The 18,932-nt window shown below is 49.5% G+C and overlaps 1 protein-coding gene across 5 annotated transcripts in view; it reads left to right on the plus strand.

The window, feature by feature from the left end:
• Positions 1-488: 488 nt before the first annotated feature.
• The window catches only part of NAV2 (neuron navigator 2), a 367,706-nt gene continuing 349,262 nt past the window's right edge, over positions 489-18,932 (plus strand). For 3 of the 5 annotated variants that reach the window (XM_045825829.1, XM_045825832.1, XM_045825830.1), the window contains exon 1: positions 490-1,546. In XM_045825829.1, the coding sequence (XP_045681785.1) occupies positions 1,289-1,546 (258 nt within the window). In that variant the 5' untranslated portion in view covers positions 490-1,288. Of the gene's footprint in view, positions 1,547-18,932 lie in introns of all 5 variants that reach the window. The other 2 variants (XM_045825827.1, XM_045825831.1) reach the window with 1 other exon arrangement.

An 18,932-nucleotide genomic window follows, 5' to 3' on the forward strand; every position in this document is an offset into this window, starting at 1 on the left:
TTACGCGGGAGACGAGGAACAGCCCTGCCCAGGCCAGATGGGGGGCCACGGGGCCTCGGGCGAGACTCCGGAAGACTTAAACCGTTAAGGTGACCAGAATAATTTCAAAAAGGAAACAAAACTTCCCCCGAGCCGTGCCTGCGGGGCCCGGAGGCGGGCGTTTGCGTTCGAAAGGGCATTTTTTAAAAGGAGTTTTCAGAGAGCGGGAGTGTTGGCCCGCGGTGAAGCGCGCCGCGGGAACAGTGCCGCAGAGAGGCCACCAGCCCGCTTTGTACTTGCTGCCAAGCGCGGCCCCAGAGTTTCGGCTGCAGCCTCGGAGTTCATGACACGCCCCCTCGCTGTGTGATCCTCGGCCGCTGATAGGCGCGCCGCGGACCAATGGGCGCGCTGGGGCGGTCCCGGCTGTCAGCGCGCGCCGCAGCCTTGCCGGCCGCAGCCTGTCTTCCCCTGCACTGAGCCCCGCAGCCAGCGCAGCCTTCCCGGGGAGTGCGGCGGCCGCTCTCGAGCGCAGCCCTGCCCAGCCGCGCGTCCCGGTACCCGCGCCCCACGGCCACAGCCTTGCTGCGCTATAGCGCACGGAGCATGTGCAGACCCGCAGGCGTTAAGGTGCTATCTGTCCGGGGGGCTTCTGGGCAGTGGTGACTGTCACGCCTAGAGAGACCTTTCGGGGGCTCTCGCCGCGCCTCTGCGTTGTGGGTGACACTGCGGTGCTCACGCTCAGGACATCAGCTGCCTCTCGGTGGTCTTGAGACGTCTTGAGCTCCGTGCGCTCTCCCTCTTCTTCCTTCGCGGTTTTCTCCTTCCCTTCCTCCGCAGCTAGCTCCTTCCCTCGCCCGCTCACATCCGCAGGCTCCAGGAGCAGGAGGCTTGGGTCCCCTCCGCCTTTTTTCCAAAGGGGCCTCCTCGCTTCGGAGATGCAGTGAAGAGTTAATATGGGCTTGCAAGCCTCAGGTTCCCAGGAAGAGAATCACAAGAGGCAACAGCCCCTGAGCTCCCAGAGCCCCTGAATTGGTCGCCCAGAAGGGGCGTGAGACTCGGCTGCAGCATCCATCCAGGTGGGACCAGTTGAGCGCCGCGACTAGTCCTCCGCAGCATTCCAGCATCTCGAAGGCGCGCTCATCGTTTTGCTCCGAACTCCCCGACCCGGGGATTTTTTTCCCCCTCCACTGGTGGTGGGCGCCTCGAGGGCCGAGGCCCGGCGCCTACTCTGCTGCCCGCGCTGCCTTTAGCGGTCGCCTCCGCCGCCGCTGCCAGGGACGTGCTGGGAAAGCCGAAGCCCCGCGAAAAGATGCCGGCCATCCTGGTCGCCTCCAAAATGAAGTCGGGACTGCCCAAACCCGTGCATAGCGCCGCGCCCATCCTGCACGTGCCCCCGGCCCGGGCCGGCCCCCAGCCCTGCTACCTCAAGTTGGGAAGCAAGGTGGAGGTGAGCAAGACCACCTTCCCTAGCCAGATCCCACTGAAATCGCAGGGGCTGCAGGAGCCGGCGGGGGAGGGGCTCCCGCTGCGGAAGAGCGGCTCGCTGGAAAACGGGTTCGATACCCAGGTGAGAGGGGCTGAGTGCCGGGACAATATTCTAGGGGGATTGGTGAATACTTTTTTTAGGTGGTGGCATGGCAGGATGGGGAGAAAGGGCTGCCCTGCGGGCAGAGAAGGGAACCAATCCACTTAGGCCGGCAGATTGGGGGATGCGCCAGGAGAGTAGCCTGGCCGGTGGGTGTGGCCCGGGTGGCCTAGGTTTGCCTTAAAGATCCGTTTGAGACCCGAGTGCGGGCATGCCTGCGGCTTCCTTTGGGGGCATAGCTGGGTGTTTTTTTGTTTTGTTTTGTTTTGTTTTGTTTTTAACTGTCAGCGCTGGAAATGTCAAATCCTGCATGTTGAGGGCTTGGCCCCCCAAAAGCTGTATCGACTGTCTGTCTGTCTGTCGGTTCTGCAGAGATTTTATCCCTGACAAGGAACGATCAGAGGCCTTGTTGGGCTCGATGCCCCTGTGGCTGCAATATCCAGGAAAAGGAGTCTAGGGGTGGCAGTGAACCTGCTCCCTCATCTTGAAGATGACCTGCCCTTGCTTCATCCCTTGGACTAACAGGATTGCGGGCACGGCGCTGGGACTGCAGTAGGAGTGCCCGGTGCACCAGCTGAAGCAGCCAGCTGGAGACTCCTAGCGTCTTGGCTGGCTGTTGCGGTGGGGGTGGGGGTGGCTGCTCAGAATGGCGGCCCGAAGCTAAGCCCCTCCTTCCTGGATAGTAGATCCTGCTGCGGGTAGCCGGTAGCTCTGTGGCCCGGGTGACTGGGTGTGGGGGTGAGGGGTGGCTTGAAGAGAAGTAGTGATTTCTACCTTTCCAGACGGAGCTCACATCACCCAATTCGGCTGGGTGGCAGGCTCTGGCCGTTCAATCTCTTTTAAGGAAATCAGCAAGGGCCAATCAGGTTCTCTTGGCCTCCTGCCCTCCCTGCTGTTTTTCTTCCCTCTTGTGGTAGGAGGGAGCAGGGGCACGTCGTATTTTCTTGGCAGTCAGTCATCAGGGACTTTTGGGGACAGGCTGACTTGACGGATGTGACTGTCCTGGTCAGGAGAGATGAGGAACGGGAAAGCAGAGGGGGAGGTAGTTTGGGGCTGGTGTCAGGGAAGTGGCAACAGACCAGCTGACCTTTTTGGCACTTACTTTTCTACTGACACTGTCTCCACCTTCTCCTGGAGCTTTCTCTGATCAGAGGCTAGAACTCAACACATTCCTAGCCTTTCTGTTGTAGGAACTGGAGCTGGAAGCTAATTGTAAGCAGACTTTTGGAGCTCTGGGCTGGAGAAGGCCCTCAAAGCAGATTAAGCTCCCACGCCAGGCTGATAAGCATGCCCCTAGCTGCTGCACTTGCTAAATGTTTTTGGAAGCTGACAGGTTTGAGTGATGGCGTGTGGGAGGAAGGCGAGATTTTCCCCAGTGCTCCTGGGGCCTGTCCCGGCTAGGGTTTTTGTGTTCTGCTCTGTTTTTCTGCTGTTGGCTGCAGGATTGGTCCAGTGAGCTCTGATATGGGAATGAACTCGGGGGGTACAGTCTTGTCAGAATTTCCCCTTCATCCTGGGAGGCGGGGCTTATGAGATGTGGTGGGCGGTGTGTGGGAGGCCAGAGCAGTGACTCTAGGCTATGACACACATCCAGGCTGATGAGGAGGGCCTGAGGAATCAGAGGGAAAGTAGATGCTGGGGTTGCTTGTTCATACCCAGGCAGCTGCTCTGCCTTTGCCCGTTTGACCCTTCACTTAACATTATTGGAAGACTTGCACTGGGCAGGCTCTGGAAAGGTGATTCATTGCCTCCTCCCTGAAAAAATGTCCTGCTGCTGCTCACAGAGGGTCTGGCACGGTCCTGTTCCCTCAAGGCTTTGCTTCCCTCCCTCACCCTTGATGCACATTTCCCAGGATGCCCCATTCCATGTTGCCTTGCCCTCAGTGCACTGACCCTGAGCATGGTCTAGATGGACTGCTAAGGAAATTGACCACTCCCCAATAGGCTATCCTGGTTTTTACCAGTCTGATCTTTACTTATGTGTTTGGGCTTTCTGGGGGCTCTTCTCTGGCACGTGGCAGATCCTTGTTCCCAGTGCCCCACCCTGGCATCAAAGTGACCTTGGTAAAAGGGATTTTCCCTTCTTTGGATCAGGCTACAGTCTATGGGACACTGCCTGTTCACCATGAGGGAAAGCCTCTCCATTATGGCTTGAGGACTGTATCTGGCTTGACATCTATAGTCCCTGATCCAAAACATAGTATTTATTGCTAGGAGATACTTAGAGAATGATGAACTAAATGGCAAACGATGTCTTTGGGCCTCTGATTCTCCTTTTATTTAGGGGCTTTGAGACAGAAAGCTGAGTTGTGCAGTGGTCAATAGCACAGGTTTGTTTTTTTAAGATTTTATGCATTTATATTTTTAGAGAGAGGGGAACGGAGGGATGAGAGAGAGAAAACATCAATCAGTTGCCTCTCGTGTGCACCCTGACAAGAGACCAAACCCGCAATCCAGGCATTGCCCTGACTGGGAATTGAACCAGTGACCTTTAGCTTTGTGGGATAACACCCAACCAAGTAAGCCACACTGGTCAGGGCAATAGCACAGGTTTTAAAGTCAGGTTGATATCCATGATGTCCTATCTCTGCCATGGAATAATAACTGGATGACTGGGTCAGTTAACCTCTCTGGACCTCAGTGTTCCCGTCTTTAAAAATGGACATAAACAACCACATAAATAGGGTGGATTAAGGGGGGAAAAGTATGTAAAGTGTTTAATCCAGTGTTTGGCAAACAAGGAACACAATAAAATTAGCTCTTTATATTGCTAAGCAAGAGATAGGGCATGTTATCTAGATCTAATGGCCTGGAAGTAAGAAAAGGCAAAGCTTCTTCTCTCAAGGCCTTGAGGAGGTGCCCACTGGTTCACAAGGATTTTCAGAGCATCAATCACCTGCCTAGTACAACTGGCACAGTGGGAAGATGAGGGAAGGGCAGAACCATTTGTTGAGGGCCTGATGTGCCAGGCTCTTTACATATAAACTCATTTCATCCTCACAGTAACACTTAAAGCAGATATGGCATTTTCTATAACAATAATAATGTAATAATGGCAAATCATTACACAATACTTCCTATATGTCAGGAATTGTGCTAAAGATATTATATAAAATGCCTCTTGATTCTTATGATAATCCAGTGGAATAAGTGTTGTTACTGTCATTTTACTCAGAGAAAACTGAGGCAAAGACAGGGTTAGTGGCCTTGTGAGTAACAGAAGCAGAATTAGGACTTGGACAGGCTGACTGTGGACTCTGTGCCCTTAACCACGATGCTACCCACAGGTAACCATAGAGACTTCCTGATTTCTTTCAGGCTGTAATTTATAAGACCACTGCTCTAACCGCTGAGCTAGAAGAGTAAGTGAGACACAGCGAAGTGGAGTCACTAGCTTTAAGTCATCCTGCTCTAGTACGGCGGAGCAGGGATTCTAGCTCAGGTTGTTCTGGCTTCAAGGCTGGTGGTCTTCCCCCTCTCCGTAGCTGCCTTCTTCAGCATGTTCTGGCAGACAAACAGGGTAAATAAAACATGGTTGGCCCTTCGGGATTTTATAGTCTGGTTGGGAGGCATGACTGACGTACCAAGGGCAATAGGGCAAAACAGAGACAGGGCTAAGAGGCATGCTGGGAGTTCAAAGGAAGAGAAGGGCCGTGATGGCTGGAGAAGTCCAGAGGGCTTTGCGGAGGAGGCAGGAGGTGGCTGGGTTTCAGAAACCGGCACAAGTGCCTGGGTGGGGAGGAAAGACAGTGAGATGGCAAGACAGGGAAGGATGAGGAGCAGGGCCGTGCAGCGGTGCAGAGCAGGACTTGATGTCATCACAGGGAAGCCTCATCTTCATGCAATAGGCAATGGCTCTGTTTCTAGTATCTTTCTTTTAAAAGGTGATGAGAAAAAGAACAAAGTCTTCTCACAGTTGAAGGATTGGATTTGCATGCTGGCTTCTTAGTGGACAGTAATTCTGAGCATTCAGGGTGGTGATGAGAAGCTGGGGAGGCAAAGTCCATAAAAGACCTGGTTCATAACAGACCCTTGGGAAATGACAGTGATGATTATTATTAGCCTGGGGTCCAGAATATTCAATGTGGTAGTTACAGGCGAAAGGAGGCCATTTTCACAGCTCCTTTTATTATGCAGCAATTCTCTTCAGCCAGCGACAGCCCATGTTCCCCAAGCCCGCTCTCCTCCATCAAGTGTGAAAAGACCTAACGTAGCCAGCAAGCCAGAAAATAGCTCTGAGGTGCAGCCCCACTGTAGACCCCAAGCCCCTCACCTTGACTCCTCCCACAAACCTATAGCTGGGGATCATCCCCCCCAGTGGAGGGAACTGTGTTCTGCAGCAGCACACCCTCCCAGATGCCCTTCCTGGTGCTGGGATACCTGGCCCCTCCCCCAAGAATGAACATTTATAGCATCTGCTCCATCAACGTGGTGTATAAATTATGACCATGTGCAAAGACTTGTTTTAGAGATAGGCTCTGTGTTAGTTCAGAAACCCTGCCCGACCAGCCTTCAGATAAGGAATGCTCATGAGCTATTTGAGGAGAGGTTGGCCTATTTTTAAGAAGCAGTTGCAAGAAAAAAAATTATATATAATACTTTGATATTTCCTGTTTTTAGGAGCCTGGTGTTCAACTTGCAACTCATTTCTTTAAAAAAAAAGTAATTAGAAGTGATTGAAATCCTCTGTGGGTGTTTTAGATGTTTAAAAAGAAAATGCAGGCAAGGCCCCTGGGAAGAGCGCTCGGCTCCAAGCTTACAACCTGTTGCAACTTTACCCCATTGTGTTTTGATTAGAATCTGTGCTCCATCATCAAAGTTGATTATGGATTTGATTAGTGCATTTTTTTGCTATTGTGTTATTCCCTTTCTTCTCTTTCTCAGTTCTTGGAGGGGAATGTGTAGCATGGTTATCTGCCAACATGCAAGAATGTTTATAGTTCACATATTATAGCTTATTTCATGGGTTAATTTTCTGAAGACACTTTAGGGGTGGGACTGGTGGCTTATTTAGTATATCATTACGTGTGTATATATATGTATATAAATACATCTACTTCTGGATATGTGTATATACACATATATACACACACGTATACAAATATATACACATGGAACAGCTTAAAGTAATGAGCACATGTAAGCACACACACATCAAAGGCCAGGCTGGAGGAATTATAGCCCAATTTCCAACTTTCAGAGGAGCTAGATCTGCTTCCCACTTTTCACACTCTTTTTCTCTGCGACCAAGATAGAAGCACCAAATATTGGTATTTCGTTTTATTTACTTATAAGACATAAGAGATGTAGCCTCAAGAGAGCAGTTTTAATTAGGCCGTAGTGAAGCTCCTGAAGCTGGTTTGACAAAGCCAAACCACCCAGTGAGATTCTGGCTTAAGGTCAGAGATTTCTGTTTCTTAGAGTCAGGTTCAGCAGCGGGGAAGGCGACCTTTGCGGAGCATCTGCTGTGTGCCGAGTAGTCTGCGCGCGTGTGTGGATGTGTAATTTAATTTGAGACGCAAGAAACTGGGTAAAATGTGAAGCAGTGTGGATTTTATATGAGAAAGCTGAGCTTTGGGCAAGATATTTAACAACTAAATGTCAGTGTCTTCATCTATGAAGAAGAAATGTGGATGCTCATAGGTTGGCTATGAGGATTCAGGGAGATAATACAAGTAGGTGTGTGAGTACCCTGCCTGGCATGTAATAAGCAAGGAATAGGTATTGCCTATTTTTATCATCCAAAGCCAGAGCCAAGTTTGGAAACCAGATTTTCCTCATTCTGAGCTCATGTTCTTCCCACTCTACCTCTCTGTCTCCCAAGTGCATGGCTGATGACATAGAAGGACAGATGGCTTGCACCGTGAAAGCAGAGAACATGGCAGGGCTTTGGTTAGATGAATGGGAAGCAAGAGTAAATTAAGAACAACCTCCTCTAGATGAGTCATATCCAGAGTTGTGAAATGAAACCTCTACGTCTTGGTCCCAGACATGCCGTCTTGATAGCACTACCCACACCGAGGGATCTGCTGCAAGCCTAACACTTGGGAAGGCTCTCTTGTACACCCAGTCTGAGCTGGCACGGCAGAAGTGATCACACTGACGGCCCGGCCCAAGACAAAGAATGAAACAGTCCCGCTGATTGGACTTTTGAATGGCTTCTTATTGTTCTGAGGACAGAAGGAAATCCCTCTTTTCTCTTGCCCAGTCTGATTGTGATGGGAGCCAGACCTTGTGACCAGTTTGGTCATTAGGTGCCCCAAGGCATGGCCAGCTGCCCAATGGTTTTACCAATAGCCACAGGGTCAATTTCAGTGGTGACGCTGTCTCTTCTTCTTCAATGGCAACTTGGTCACATTGTTCATAGAGATGGACAATGTGTTCCTAGAATGTCTTGGGCAGAATGGGCCATGTGATTTTGGGAACAAAACTGGGTCAGGCTTTATGCTTCAGTCCACATAAGACAATAGAGAGCCGCACAAAGGTTTTTGCAGGAACCCTAGCCTCCCACACAGAACCTGAAGAATGACTCACAATGTAATGCTTCCTTTCCCAAGGAAAACAGACCCTCTCTTGTGTTTTGCAAACAATGGCCCCACAGCGTCCAAATATTTTGTCTCTCCTCCCAATCAAAACCTTAATACCTTCAGTGAATTTTCAGTTGTTCCAACTCTGCCCTCCTGTGTTTTTTTGAGGATTTTATTTTATTTTTTTAGAGAGAGGGGAAGGGAAGAAGAAAGAGAGGGAAACATCCATGCGAGAGAGAAACATCAGTTGGTTGCCTCTCATACACGCCCCCGCTGGGGGCCAAACCTGCAACCTAGGCCTATGCCCTGACCGGGAATTGAACCAGTGACCTTTCCCTTTGTGGGAAAATGCCCAACCAAGTGAGCCATACCATTCAGAGTCAACCACTCTGTCTTGGTGGGATAGAAGATAGGGTAGAAATGGGGGCTTGGTCAAAATTATTATGAGCCTATCTTCCAGGGTTCTTTAGGGGCCTTTGAACACAACCAGTTATTCATGGCAGTGTGACACAAAAATAATTAAAACAGTGGTCACTGATGCAGATTGAACATAGCCTCTGTACCAGGATAACGCATAGCAAGAGACATGTATCATTTCATTTAATCCTCACAACACCCTATGAGGGAGATGCTGCTTCCTCAGTAGAAATATGACTGGCAGCTCTGAAAGTCAGCAACTGTGGTTCTAATCATCTCTTTTGACACTTTGCTGCATAACCTTCAATAAGTTACATTGTCTTTTGAGCTTCTGTGACCTCACGCATGAAAGAAGCAGGGTAATACCTACTCTGCTTTTCTTGAAGGGTTATTGTGAAGTGCAATAGAGGCAGTTATTATGAATGAGGTACTGGTGTAAACAGCTTAAACCCTTTAAGGAAACCACGGTTGAGAGAGGTTAAGCAACTTTTCTACCTAGCACATCTGGTGAAGTGGTGGACCCAGAAATTAAACTCCTAAACTTTGACCCAAAGTCAAGGTTCTTAAATAGCAAGTGTGAAAGCACTTTGGAAAAAATATTTGAAAAGACATTGTTAATACTGACTCAAAGTAAATTGCTGTAAAATTTCAACTGTCTGGCTATTCCTCTCTGCCCCAGAATTCAGAAATATTGAAAGTATTCTTTCAAATATTAAATATTTGCTTATTGTATTGCAATATTGATGATGATGATGATGATGATGATTGATTATAATCAGTAATAATAATAATAATAAAGTTTCTTAATAATATCAATTAACCCAATCTGGGATGTGTGAAATTCCAAGTTCTCCAAGACCCCAGGTGTCTCGAAGTGTTACCCTGCGTGTGATTGGCAGGGCTGGTTTTGGACAGAGGAAGGGAAAAATGAGGAATTGGATCAAAATCATTTGTTGGCATGAGGAAGCAATCAGATAAATTCAGACTGTGGATCATTCTTTAAGACAACGGGTCATCAAAACTGTCGAAGTCATGAAAGACAAAATGTTTTAAAAGGCAGGTAAAGGACAAGTCCAGAAACAGAGACAAATCCAAGGAGAACTCCTTGACTGGATTGTGCATGTGGAAAACCATTGATGCCAGAAAGGTCATTTTGCAGACAAGTGCAGATATCTGAATGCAGGTTCTATGAGACGGTATTGCTCCAGCCACCTTAGTGGTATTGGAGTTATATAAGGAAACATCCTTTTTCTTGGGGAATACGTGCTGAAATATTTCCAGGTGAAGTGTCTTGATGTCAGCAGCTAACTCTCAGGTGGTTCAGGAAAGAAAAGAGCGAGTGTGTCTGCAGAGAGAAAGAGAACACAAGTGTTGTAGAATGTTAACTAGTGAATCTTGGTGAAGATGCACGGACAGTTCTTTCAACTTTTCTGGGTTTGAAGTTTTTCACAATAAAATGTTGGAAAACAAAACAAAGCCTGACTAATTGGAGTGTACATTAGCAATCCCCCTGGACATCTACAGTGTGCCCATGAGGACATAGCTCCGACAGGAGTGTGTGTGTGTGTGTGTGTGTGTGTGTGTATGTGCACTCACACTAAGTAGCCTGGCCAAGCTGGTTTCACTAGGTTTGCGACTGGACTCATTATCTGCTTTCTGGTGTAGTGTGAGAAGCTTCGAGTAATTCCTTGTTCTTTCATCAGAGTGCTTGCTGGCATTTTATGGAAATCAAAGGATCTGGTTTGATTCAGTGATCTCTTGTAACATTCTAAGGAGTTTACACAAGTGAAAATATAAAAGAAATTTTTAAAAATGAAAAAGTATTAAAAATATATTAAAACCTCTGGTTGAGTACTACTAGTCTAGGCATTGGGAAGGTAAGGAGTATGAGTGGAAGCAAGTTCTTTTCTCCACTTTGACTGTCTTCCTCTCCCCCTACTTAGATCTGTTAATTTGTCCCTATCCGTTACCCATTCAAGTTGAGGCTTCATGTCACCTCCTCCAGGAAGCCTTCTGCTACGACCATGGTCTGGATACACTGTCTCACTCTCCCACAGCCTGTTCTGTAGTGCCCCCCAGCTTGGACTGTGGATGCTTAGTTGGCCAGACCATGGCTTCCGTAAGATCAAGGATGTGTCTCTCCTTATCCCTTCAGGCTCAAGTCCAGCACTTGAGGTAGGACCAACAGTAGGTTCTTAGTTAATATTTGCAGGAGAAAAGAAGGACAGGAGTGGGATGATAAAAGGAAGAATTAAAAAACAGGAATATGTGGATATCAAGCACCAGTTGTGTTCATAAAGCTGTGGCTGAAACACGGATCCTACAGACCTCCTTTGTGAAATGTGAACTGAGAAGAGATGGTGGGTGGCCAAGCATGGGAATGGGCAGCCTGAACACTGGCTGAGACCAGCAGCAAAGCTCTCCCCTGTCAGGTCTTAGGGGAACTCACCTGCTCAGGTGGGGAGAGGGACTGGGTAGGTTCCTTTACACAGGGTGTTTGCCATGTGCAAACTGTCTGTCTGCTCCAGGGAAGGGAGATCTGTCAGGGTGTGATCATGGCGGTACTGCACCCTGGAAGGCAGGGATAGCACGACATGGGCTTTGGTGGGTGCCCCCAACTTTGGGGGGTCCTGAGAAGGGTTCTGTAGGACTTTAGTTGGTTAAGAAAAGGGGAAGGTTTAGAGAGTTCTAGGATGGGGCACACCCTCTACAAATAATGATTACAGCAACTATTTATGTGCCATCTCCGAACTTAATTTTAATTAATACTTTCATGAACTTTCTGAGCCAATATTATTGATCCTAACTTGCCAGTAAGGAGAAAATGAGGCATCAGTGAGGCCCAGCCTGAGAGGGGTCATGGAGCATGTGCAGGGCACACAGCTGTATGCACAGTGGCAGGGTTTGAACCTGAGTGTTCCTGATTCTAAAATCTGTGCTCTTAACCACTGCCTTCTTCTGCCAGTACCTGGAAGAGGCCTGAGTTCCACACAGAGCTGCTGCTTACAACAACCAAGCCTCGCCCTGGCGGGGTTAGTGCAGCGGGTTAGAGTGTTCTCCCACTATGCCACGGCCATGGCTTCTAGCCCCACTCAGGGCACATAGGAGAATATAAGAATTAACCGATGAATGCATAAATAAATGGAACAACAAATCGATGTTTCTCTCCCTCCCTCTCCCTCAGCCTTTTTGTCTCTCTAAAATCAATCAATCAATACATTTTTTAAAAAAGGACAATCGAGCCTCCTAACTCTCTCCTCCCTGGAGCCTGCTCACCCGTTTTCCGGGCCTTGGCCCCCTCCCTGTTTCCTTTTGGTCGGCGCTTCCCAGGCCTGTCATGGCCTGTCTCCGGAGGCTCCGCATGGATAGCATGGGGAGCCCAGTGCTTTTGCTCACATTCTCCTGCAATCTGGGCACCATCTCCCTCGCTCGCACGCTGCTGGGGCTGCTGTCCGCCAGGTCACCCCGGTGCTGCCGGGCTGGGTGGGATCCACGTGCCTGACAGCTGGCGGCACCTCCTTCCGGTCCCCCTGCCACAGGCTGCTTGCCGGCAGCTCAGCACACAGCCCCCATTTTGTGCTGATTTGCTTTGATTCTTTTCAGGCCTGTGAGTGACGCATGTTTACGTCAAAATGTGTGGGCTGCGGGCGTCCCAGAGCTGTCAGACCTTCCGGTGTGGTGTGCTGACTTTGGTTGTTAATTGTCTGAGGAAGGAGGAAGGTCAGCCCCGGAGGGAAAAGTACCATTTAGGTGACAAAACCAGATTTAGAATAACCAGGCTTACTTGGGACGTCTACTTAGCGATGGATGCCTCAAAGACTTAGGACAGCTAAGCCAACGTAGAGCTGGGAGGCCATCTGCTCCCACAATCCCTTTGTGCAGATGGGAGAGCCGTGGCCCAGAGAGGGGGGATGACTTGCTTACCATCACCCAGCTCCAGGGGCAGAGGAAAAACTGGAGCCCAGGCCTCCAGACTCCTGGCCCAGTGTTCGTCCCCCCTCATTCATGGCGATCAGATGTTCTGCTCTGAAGGACCTGATGGTTTAGAGAATCGGAAACAGCTCTGAGCTATGTTCTTTTCCCCTCCCTTCTGCCAAGTAGTTAAGTGTTCTTAATTCCTTCCTACTAGAAAGCATTTGCATTTGGCTTAATGGATCAGAAAAGTCAGAACCTCTTTGTGGCTGGTATCATTGTGGCAACAGATCACCATTGAATACGTCCTATGGACCAGAAACTTCACATATACATCCCATTTAAGCCTCAAAACGATGTGATGAGTCTGGTGGCATTCCACCCATTTTACATACGAGGCCCCAAGGAGGTCAGACACTTGACCAAGATTGCGTGGTCAGTATTAGAACTCTTCGATTTCATATTTATGTTCTTTCTGGCAGGCCTCTTAGGACCCCCATTCCCAACTCCAAGCAGGAAGTCAGACCCACGTTCAGATCCCACCTCCGTATTTATTTCCCTGGTCTTTCACTTCCCCAGTGCCAGTGTAGGGCCTGGCACACAGTAGGCCCTCAATCGGTAGTTGTTGAACTACAGCTTGGACAGGTCAGCCGTGCCAAGCCTCAGTTTCCCCAGGGAAAGTAGCATTTCATTGGGTCATGTATATTAAAGTAATCAGTATGTATAAAAGTGCCTGGTGAAGGGTAGATACAATCACTGTTACTTACTGAGCGATGACAATGTGCTGGATACCCTTGTAAGCATTTCACATGCGCTTTCCCATCTCATGATCACAAAAGCAGTGACTTCTGAGGTAGCTGTGTTTGTCATCGCCTCCACTTCACAGGTAAACCAAGTCACGGGGAGCATAACAACTTGCCCAGGGTCGCCCACTTGCAAGTGGAGGAGCCAGGCCTGACACTCAGGCAGAGCCCGAAGAGCCTGCCTCCTTACCCACGTGTGGTCCTTCCTTGGTGCTGCTGCGAATAAACCCAGATCTGGCTGAGGGTGGGGAGGAGAGACACATGCGACTGAGGGCATGGGGGGAAACGTGATTAAGGTTCTTCGGCGTGAGAGGTGCCCAAGCCCAGCTGTGACTTGCCTCCTGAAGCGGCCTGGGCTCTGTTCTTTGAAAGATGCTGCTTCTCTCCTGGGAAAGCACACACTGTTTAGTCCCAGGAAGCACCCTTGACCTGGAGATGGTCACCGGGAATCAGGGACTCCCAGCTGCCTGGTGGACTGGGTGGCTTTCCCTCCAGTCTCTGCTTCTCACTCTTTTGGAATCATTTCTTCTCTGAGTTACAAAGACCAATATAAATTTGACCTAATCCCTAGAAATGCTTACCTGGCTAAAAATATGCCGGCTTCATTATATTTTTGGCCACATTTAGATTTGAAGTACATGAATTGCCCACACTTGTGTATCCGACATGAACTGTTTGGTACATTTTGTAACAGGAAGCTGCTGGTTTTCCATTCCAAAGAACTGGAATTTGGTCAGAAATGTGTTTTTTGCGAAAACCAACTCTTGCCACATTCCACTGCTGTTTTGAAGATCGTCTCGTCACCTGGATTCGGAGGAAGCAGGCCATGGGCAAGGCCAGGCTGGCCGGGCTGCCTTGCTGTATCCTCCAGGTCCGGCGCCTTCCAAGCGACCTCCGCCTGGCTCTCCCCAGGCCGCGCCATCTGCAGTGTGTTGCCTTTGGATTAGTGTGCAGGCAGACAGGGCGCTTATTTTAGAACTGGAAGGAGAGGAGATGTATCAATAAAAAAAGCAGGGAAGGAAAAATCCATTCAGTGGTTTTAAAATATCTCTCCCTTAATAGGGCAGATTATTTTTGTTTCTTAAAAATAAGTGGTAGTTTGCTCCTCGAAACAGAGTTGGAAAGAGAGATGCATTAGACTGGAAACAGGAGGGGCGTCTAGAGGTGGCCTATAGGGTTCACACAGGATGGGTCATTTCTCAGGCTTCTGATTGGCAGACTTGGGGCCCAGCACATAGTACATGTTTACTAAGTGTTTACTATATGTGAAGTGAGAAAATGACAGGAACTTGTGCAATATTTTAGACAGAACCTGGACTAGCATCCAGGTCTGAGTCCAGGGCTCTTATACTACTTCTCCAGATCCTACTAAGGAATTTATAATGTGTCCCTTACGGTGCTAATGGGTCGAAATGTCATCCCTTTGACAGTTTTGATTGTTTCATGGGGGCTCCTAGTACAAAGGCTGGGTGAGTGTCTCAGTGCAAAGTGGATGAGGCAGGTTGGCTGGGAAAAGGTGATGATGGTGTGGCTCAGGGAGTGAACCCTTACCCTGTGAGCAGACTCTGTCTGAGTTCAGGGCTGGCTCTGAGATGCCCACAGTAGAGTGTGGGGTGGAGGACTGGGTTTGCCAACATGCTCTGGTTCCATTCTATCTTTAGTCTTTCTTTCCCTCCCTCCCTCCCTCCCTCCTTTTTTCTCTCTTTCTTTCTTGCTCCCTTTTCCTGCCCATTTCCTTCCTCTTGTTTTCCTTTTTCCTGGTCACTTTTTGTGCTTTAAACCCTTGTTAATAGAAGTATGGTCTGTGGACCAGCATTGATGGCCTCACATGGAAGTTTGTTAAGAATGCAGAACCCTGGGCCTAGCACCAGACCTTCTGAATGAGAATTTGCACTTTAACAAGACCCCCTAGAAAAGTCATAGGCAAATTGAAGTTAAGGAAATGGGGGAGCTTTTATGCCCTCACCCCTTTAGAAGTACTTGAGAGAAATCCCCTTCCCACAAAGTACTCAGTCGCTACCTCTGTCTGGAATCATAGACCCCATCGCCTCTAATAGCCCGAGCCTGTGATTGGTCATGGGGGGCAGGGACAGGGCAACCCTAGAAGACACTGTCATCAAAGAGACTTCTAGAATACATGGCCACTCCATTTCTTACACTGTTCTGTCATATTCACCTATGTACTTCACTTTGGAACTAATGTTTGGTCAGCCTGATGCAGGGTGGGGGGCGCTGTAATCTATCTGGTAAATGCTTCTGGGAGATCTAGTCTATAACCTGGTAGCTCAGGATTAGAGGACGTCAGCTTTCCACTCTGCTGGGGGTGCTCTTGGCTGGTTGAGATGGCACCTTTCAGGAGCTGGAGGCTGTTTCACCCCAGCCTTTCTCATAGACAGCTGTGAAATACTTTCTAGCTCCAACAGCTATTCCCACAGCCAGAACAGAGCCCAGCTCCCATGATTCTCTGCTTTTTTGGAAGTCTCCTTCCATTTCTCCTTGAATTGCAATTGGAAATTGCACGGCATGATTTCGGCACATGGTTGTAAAAGAGGCAGGATGTGCCCTGGAATATCAAGAGGCGGGGTGTGTTCAAGTGGCGGTCCTGGGCTCTTGATCCCTGCCTAGGGAAGCCCTCTCAGTAGGCAGGTGCTGAGTAAATGCAATCTGTCTGCCTGCTGAGGCATTTCTTTAAATCATGCTGCAGTCGGGTGTTGATTTGGGGAAAGCCCATTGGTAAGAGCAAAGCAGACTAACTAAGCCTCTGAATCAGGCTTTTGGTGAAATGATTGTCTAAGGCTGATGTCAGAGCTTTTCCACCTTGTTCTGTGTAAACGAGGGCTATTTAAAAGCCACTCACATGTTCACCGGTGCCATGGAAACCTCCTGTCCTTGTGGACACCTGTGTCTCAGACCTGGGCCATCACAGAGGGAAGAAGAGGCCTTGGTGGCCTCACTCAGGACTCTGCAGGAGGAAGAAAGGTGGCGAAGGGAGTCCAGAGAGCTTTCTGCCACCTCCCTGCTCCCTTAGCCTTGTCTCATTTAACCCATTCCAAGCCCCTGGAGAAGGGACATCCCCAGCCTCACTCAAGTTCAGACCTGGCCCTGAGTGGGACAGGAAGGCTGCCCTGTGACTGAAAGATGGTCAGCCTGGTATCAAGAAGTTGTTTGTGTGGGGACACACACCTGCATGCGAATGGACATCTGCATGAGCACAGGCATGTGCGTGTGTGTCCAGATGCTCCTCGAGAGGCTGTAGAAAATCCGTTTCAACCACTGGGAGCACCATAGCATGCGAGGTAGTGCGGGAGGCTGAAAGAGCACTGTCCTTGGGATCAAGAAACGTGAGTTCTCTTTCCAGACCCTACTTTCACAATCGGCATGACCTGGGCCCATGTCCAGTGGTTCTTTGCCAGGAGACTGTGGAGATGTGAAAACAGTACACATGCCCAGACGGCTCCCTTACAGATCCAGGCCTGGGATGAGGCTTCGGCATCTGTATCCTTAGGGCTCTGAGGGTATTTGGGTGCACCCTTGGGTGAGATTTCCTGGAGAAGACCAGCCCCTCTGAGACATCAGGATAGTGCAAGTGGTCCTGGCCACACAGATCAGGGTTGGGATTTAGCTCTGTCCCCTGAAGGTGAGGCCTTGAGCAAGTTGCTAAACTTGCCCCTGCATCTTCATCTGCCCTGGAGGCAGGAGAGGTCCACACGGGGTTGCTCTGTGCATTGAACACTATGATGTGTATGAAGAACATGGCAAGTGCGGGGCATTCTGGTGAATTCTCCCTAAGTGTTAGGTCTCAGGCGTGTGCACGTGTGCTTGCGTGCGTTTGCATGCGTGTGTATTTTCTGCTGTACCCTAATATATGGATAGAAACCCCTCAAGAAATACCAAGGCAGAATGCAGTTGAGAAATGAGATGATAGGGCTCAATTATATTAGTGTAATTTGGCAATAGGGAAACCAATTAATTCATCCTTTCAGATAGTTAACAACAGGAAAGGGAATGTGCAAAGAAAGGTCCTATGGGACCAGAGAGAGATTTCAGGCATGCATCTCTTCCTCCACGACAGTGGTTTTTAAACTTCATTGTGCATCAGTATTACCTGGGGGGCTTGGTAAATATGCACAGTCATGGGCTCCAGCCTCAGAGACTCTGATTTTGCAGATCTGGGGGAGGCCAAGAATAGGTGTTTTTTTAATCAATTTTATTGTATTTCCTTTTATTTATTGATTTAAGGGGTTGGTGCGGAGAGAGAGAGAAACATTGGTTTGCTGTTCCACTTGCCCATGTATCCATTGGTTGATTCTTGCGTAGGTGCCCTAACGGGGGATTGAATCTGCAACCTTGGCATGTTGGGATGACGCTCTAACCAAGGGAGCTATACAGGCAGAGCCACGAATGTGTATTTTTGACAAGTATGACCCAATGAATGTGCAGAAGCTGGTCTGCAGCCCCGACTCTTTTTGGCGGGTCCATAGGGAAAGACCCACTGGGAGGATTAAGAGGAGAAGGGAGCTGGGTGAGTTGAGGCACATAAGAAAGGGGTCCTTGACGATGTAAGAGGGACTGAGGTTTGGATGCATGCAAGCTCCAGAGAACATGGGCAGTGTGTTTGGACTTGGTCTGCTGAGCAGATGGCAGAGGGTCGTGGTGGACAGGCAGCCCTGGCCATCCGTCCTCCCTGCTGCCAGGGGCCAGGGTTGCCACGTAGGGTGGGCGTCACACCAGGGTGTCAGCCACAGGAAAGGGTTAACCGGGATTCCTGGTGAATTGTAATGCAGCCTGGGTGAGTGCTCCTTGGTTCTGTGTTTAAGGCCCATGCTGGCTGCCTTTAACTGCCTGACACTGGCCCTAGAGTTCAGCATCCGTCTCTCTGCTCACTTATAAATCAGGGCCGAGGAGCAGCCTGGGGCAGGAGATCTGGGAGAGTAAAGTGGATCCGAGACACTCGTGACCCCAGAGTGGGGTGGTAGAAAGAGGACCAGAGTTAAGACGAGGAGCTGTGTATTAAAATGCTCCTTATTATGGACTGCGTGAGCTGAGAGGGGCCTCAGCCAGAGCCCCAGGTCTGCAAGGGGCCCAGTGTCCCCTTGATAAAGCCCAAACAAAGATATTCCCAAAGCAGCGGCCTCTGGATCTGCTGGTCCCTGAAGAGCACATTTTCCTGGTTCTTTCGTGCATTAGGAAGAACTAGAAATAAGAAGGGGTAGAGGGGAAAGGAGCATTTATTAAGCACCTAAGTTCCTGGCTCCATGCTACATGCTGAGATGATTTATCTCATTCAGCCTCCACCTTAGGAAGTAGATTTCATTAGTTTCATTTTACAGAGGGAGAGAGAGAGGCCCAGGGAGGTGCAGCAACTTGCCCAACCCCACACAGCTAGGACTTGGCAAAGCCTGGGCTTGAACCCAGTCTACCTCTGACGAATCGTCCTGTGTTCCTCAGTGATCCGGGGGAGGCATTGCTGTGCAGTCCTCAGGTACAGGCCCCCAGGAAGCCCAGCTGCTTCGGTGGAGTGGGGTAGGGGTGGGGGTGGGGCATAGTGCTGGCAGAGTGCCCCGGAGTCCCGTGACATGTGGGACATTTCTGTGCCCTCTGTCAACAATCCAGCCTTCAGTCAGTAATGTTGGCCTGGCTGCCAGCTGCTTTCACCACAGCCAGACCCCCCACCCACACAGGCAAAGGCTGTGGCCAAGGGCACCCTGG

This window comes from Phyllostomus hastatus, unplaced genomic scaffold, assembly GCF_019186645.2.
Source record: "Phyllostomus hastatus isolate PE091 unplaced genomic scaffold, TTU_PhHast_1.1 phas_scaffold_585, whole genome shotgun sequence".
NCBI classification, from domain to species: Eukaryota; Metazoa; Chordata; class Mammalia; order Chiroptera; family Phyllostomidae; genus Phyllostomus; species Phyllostomus hastatus.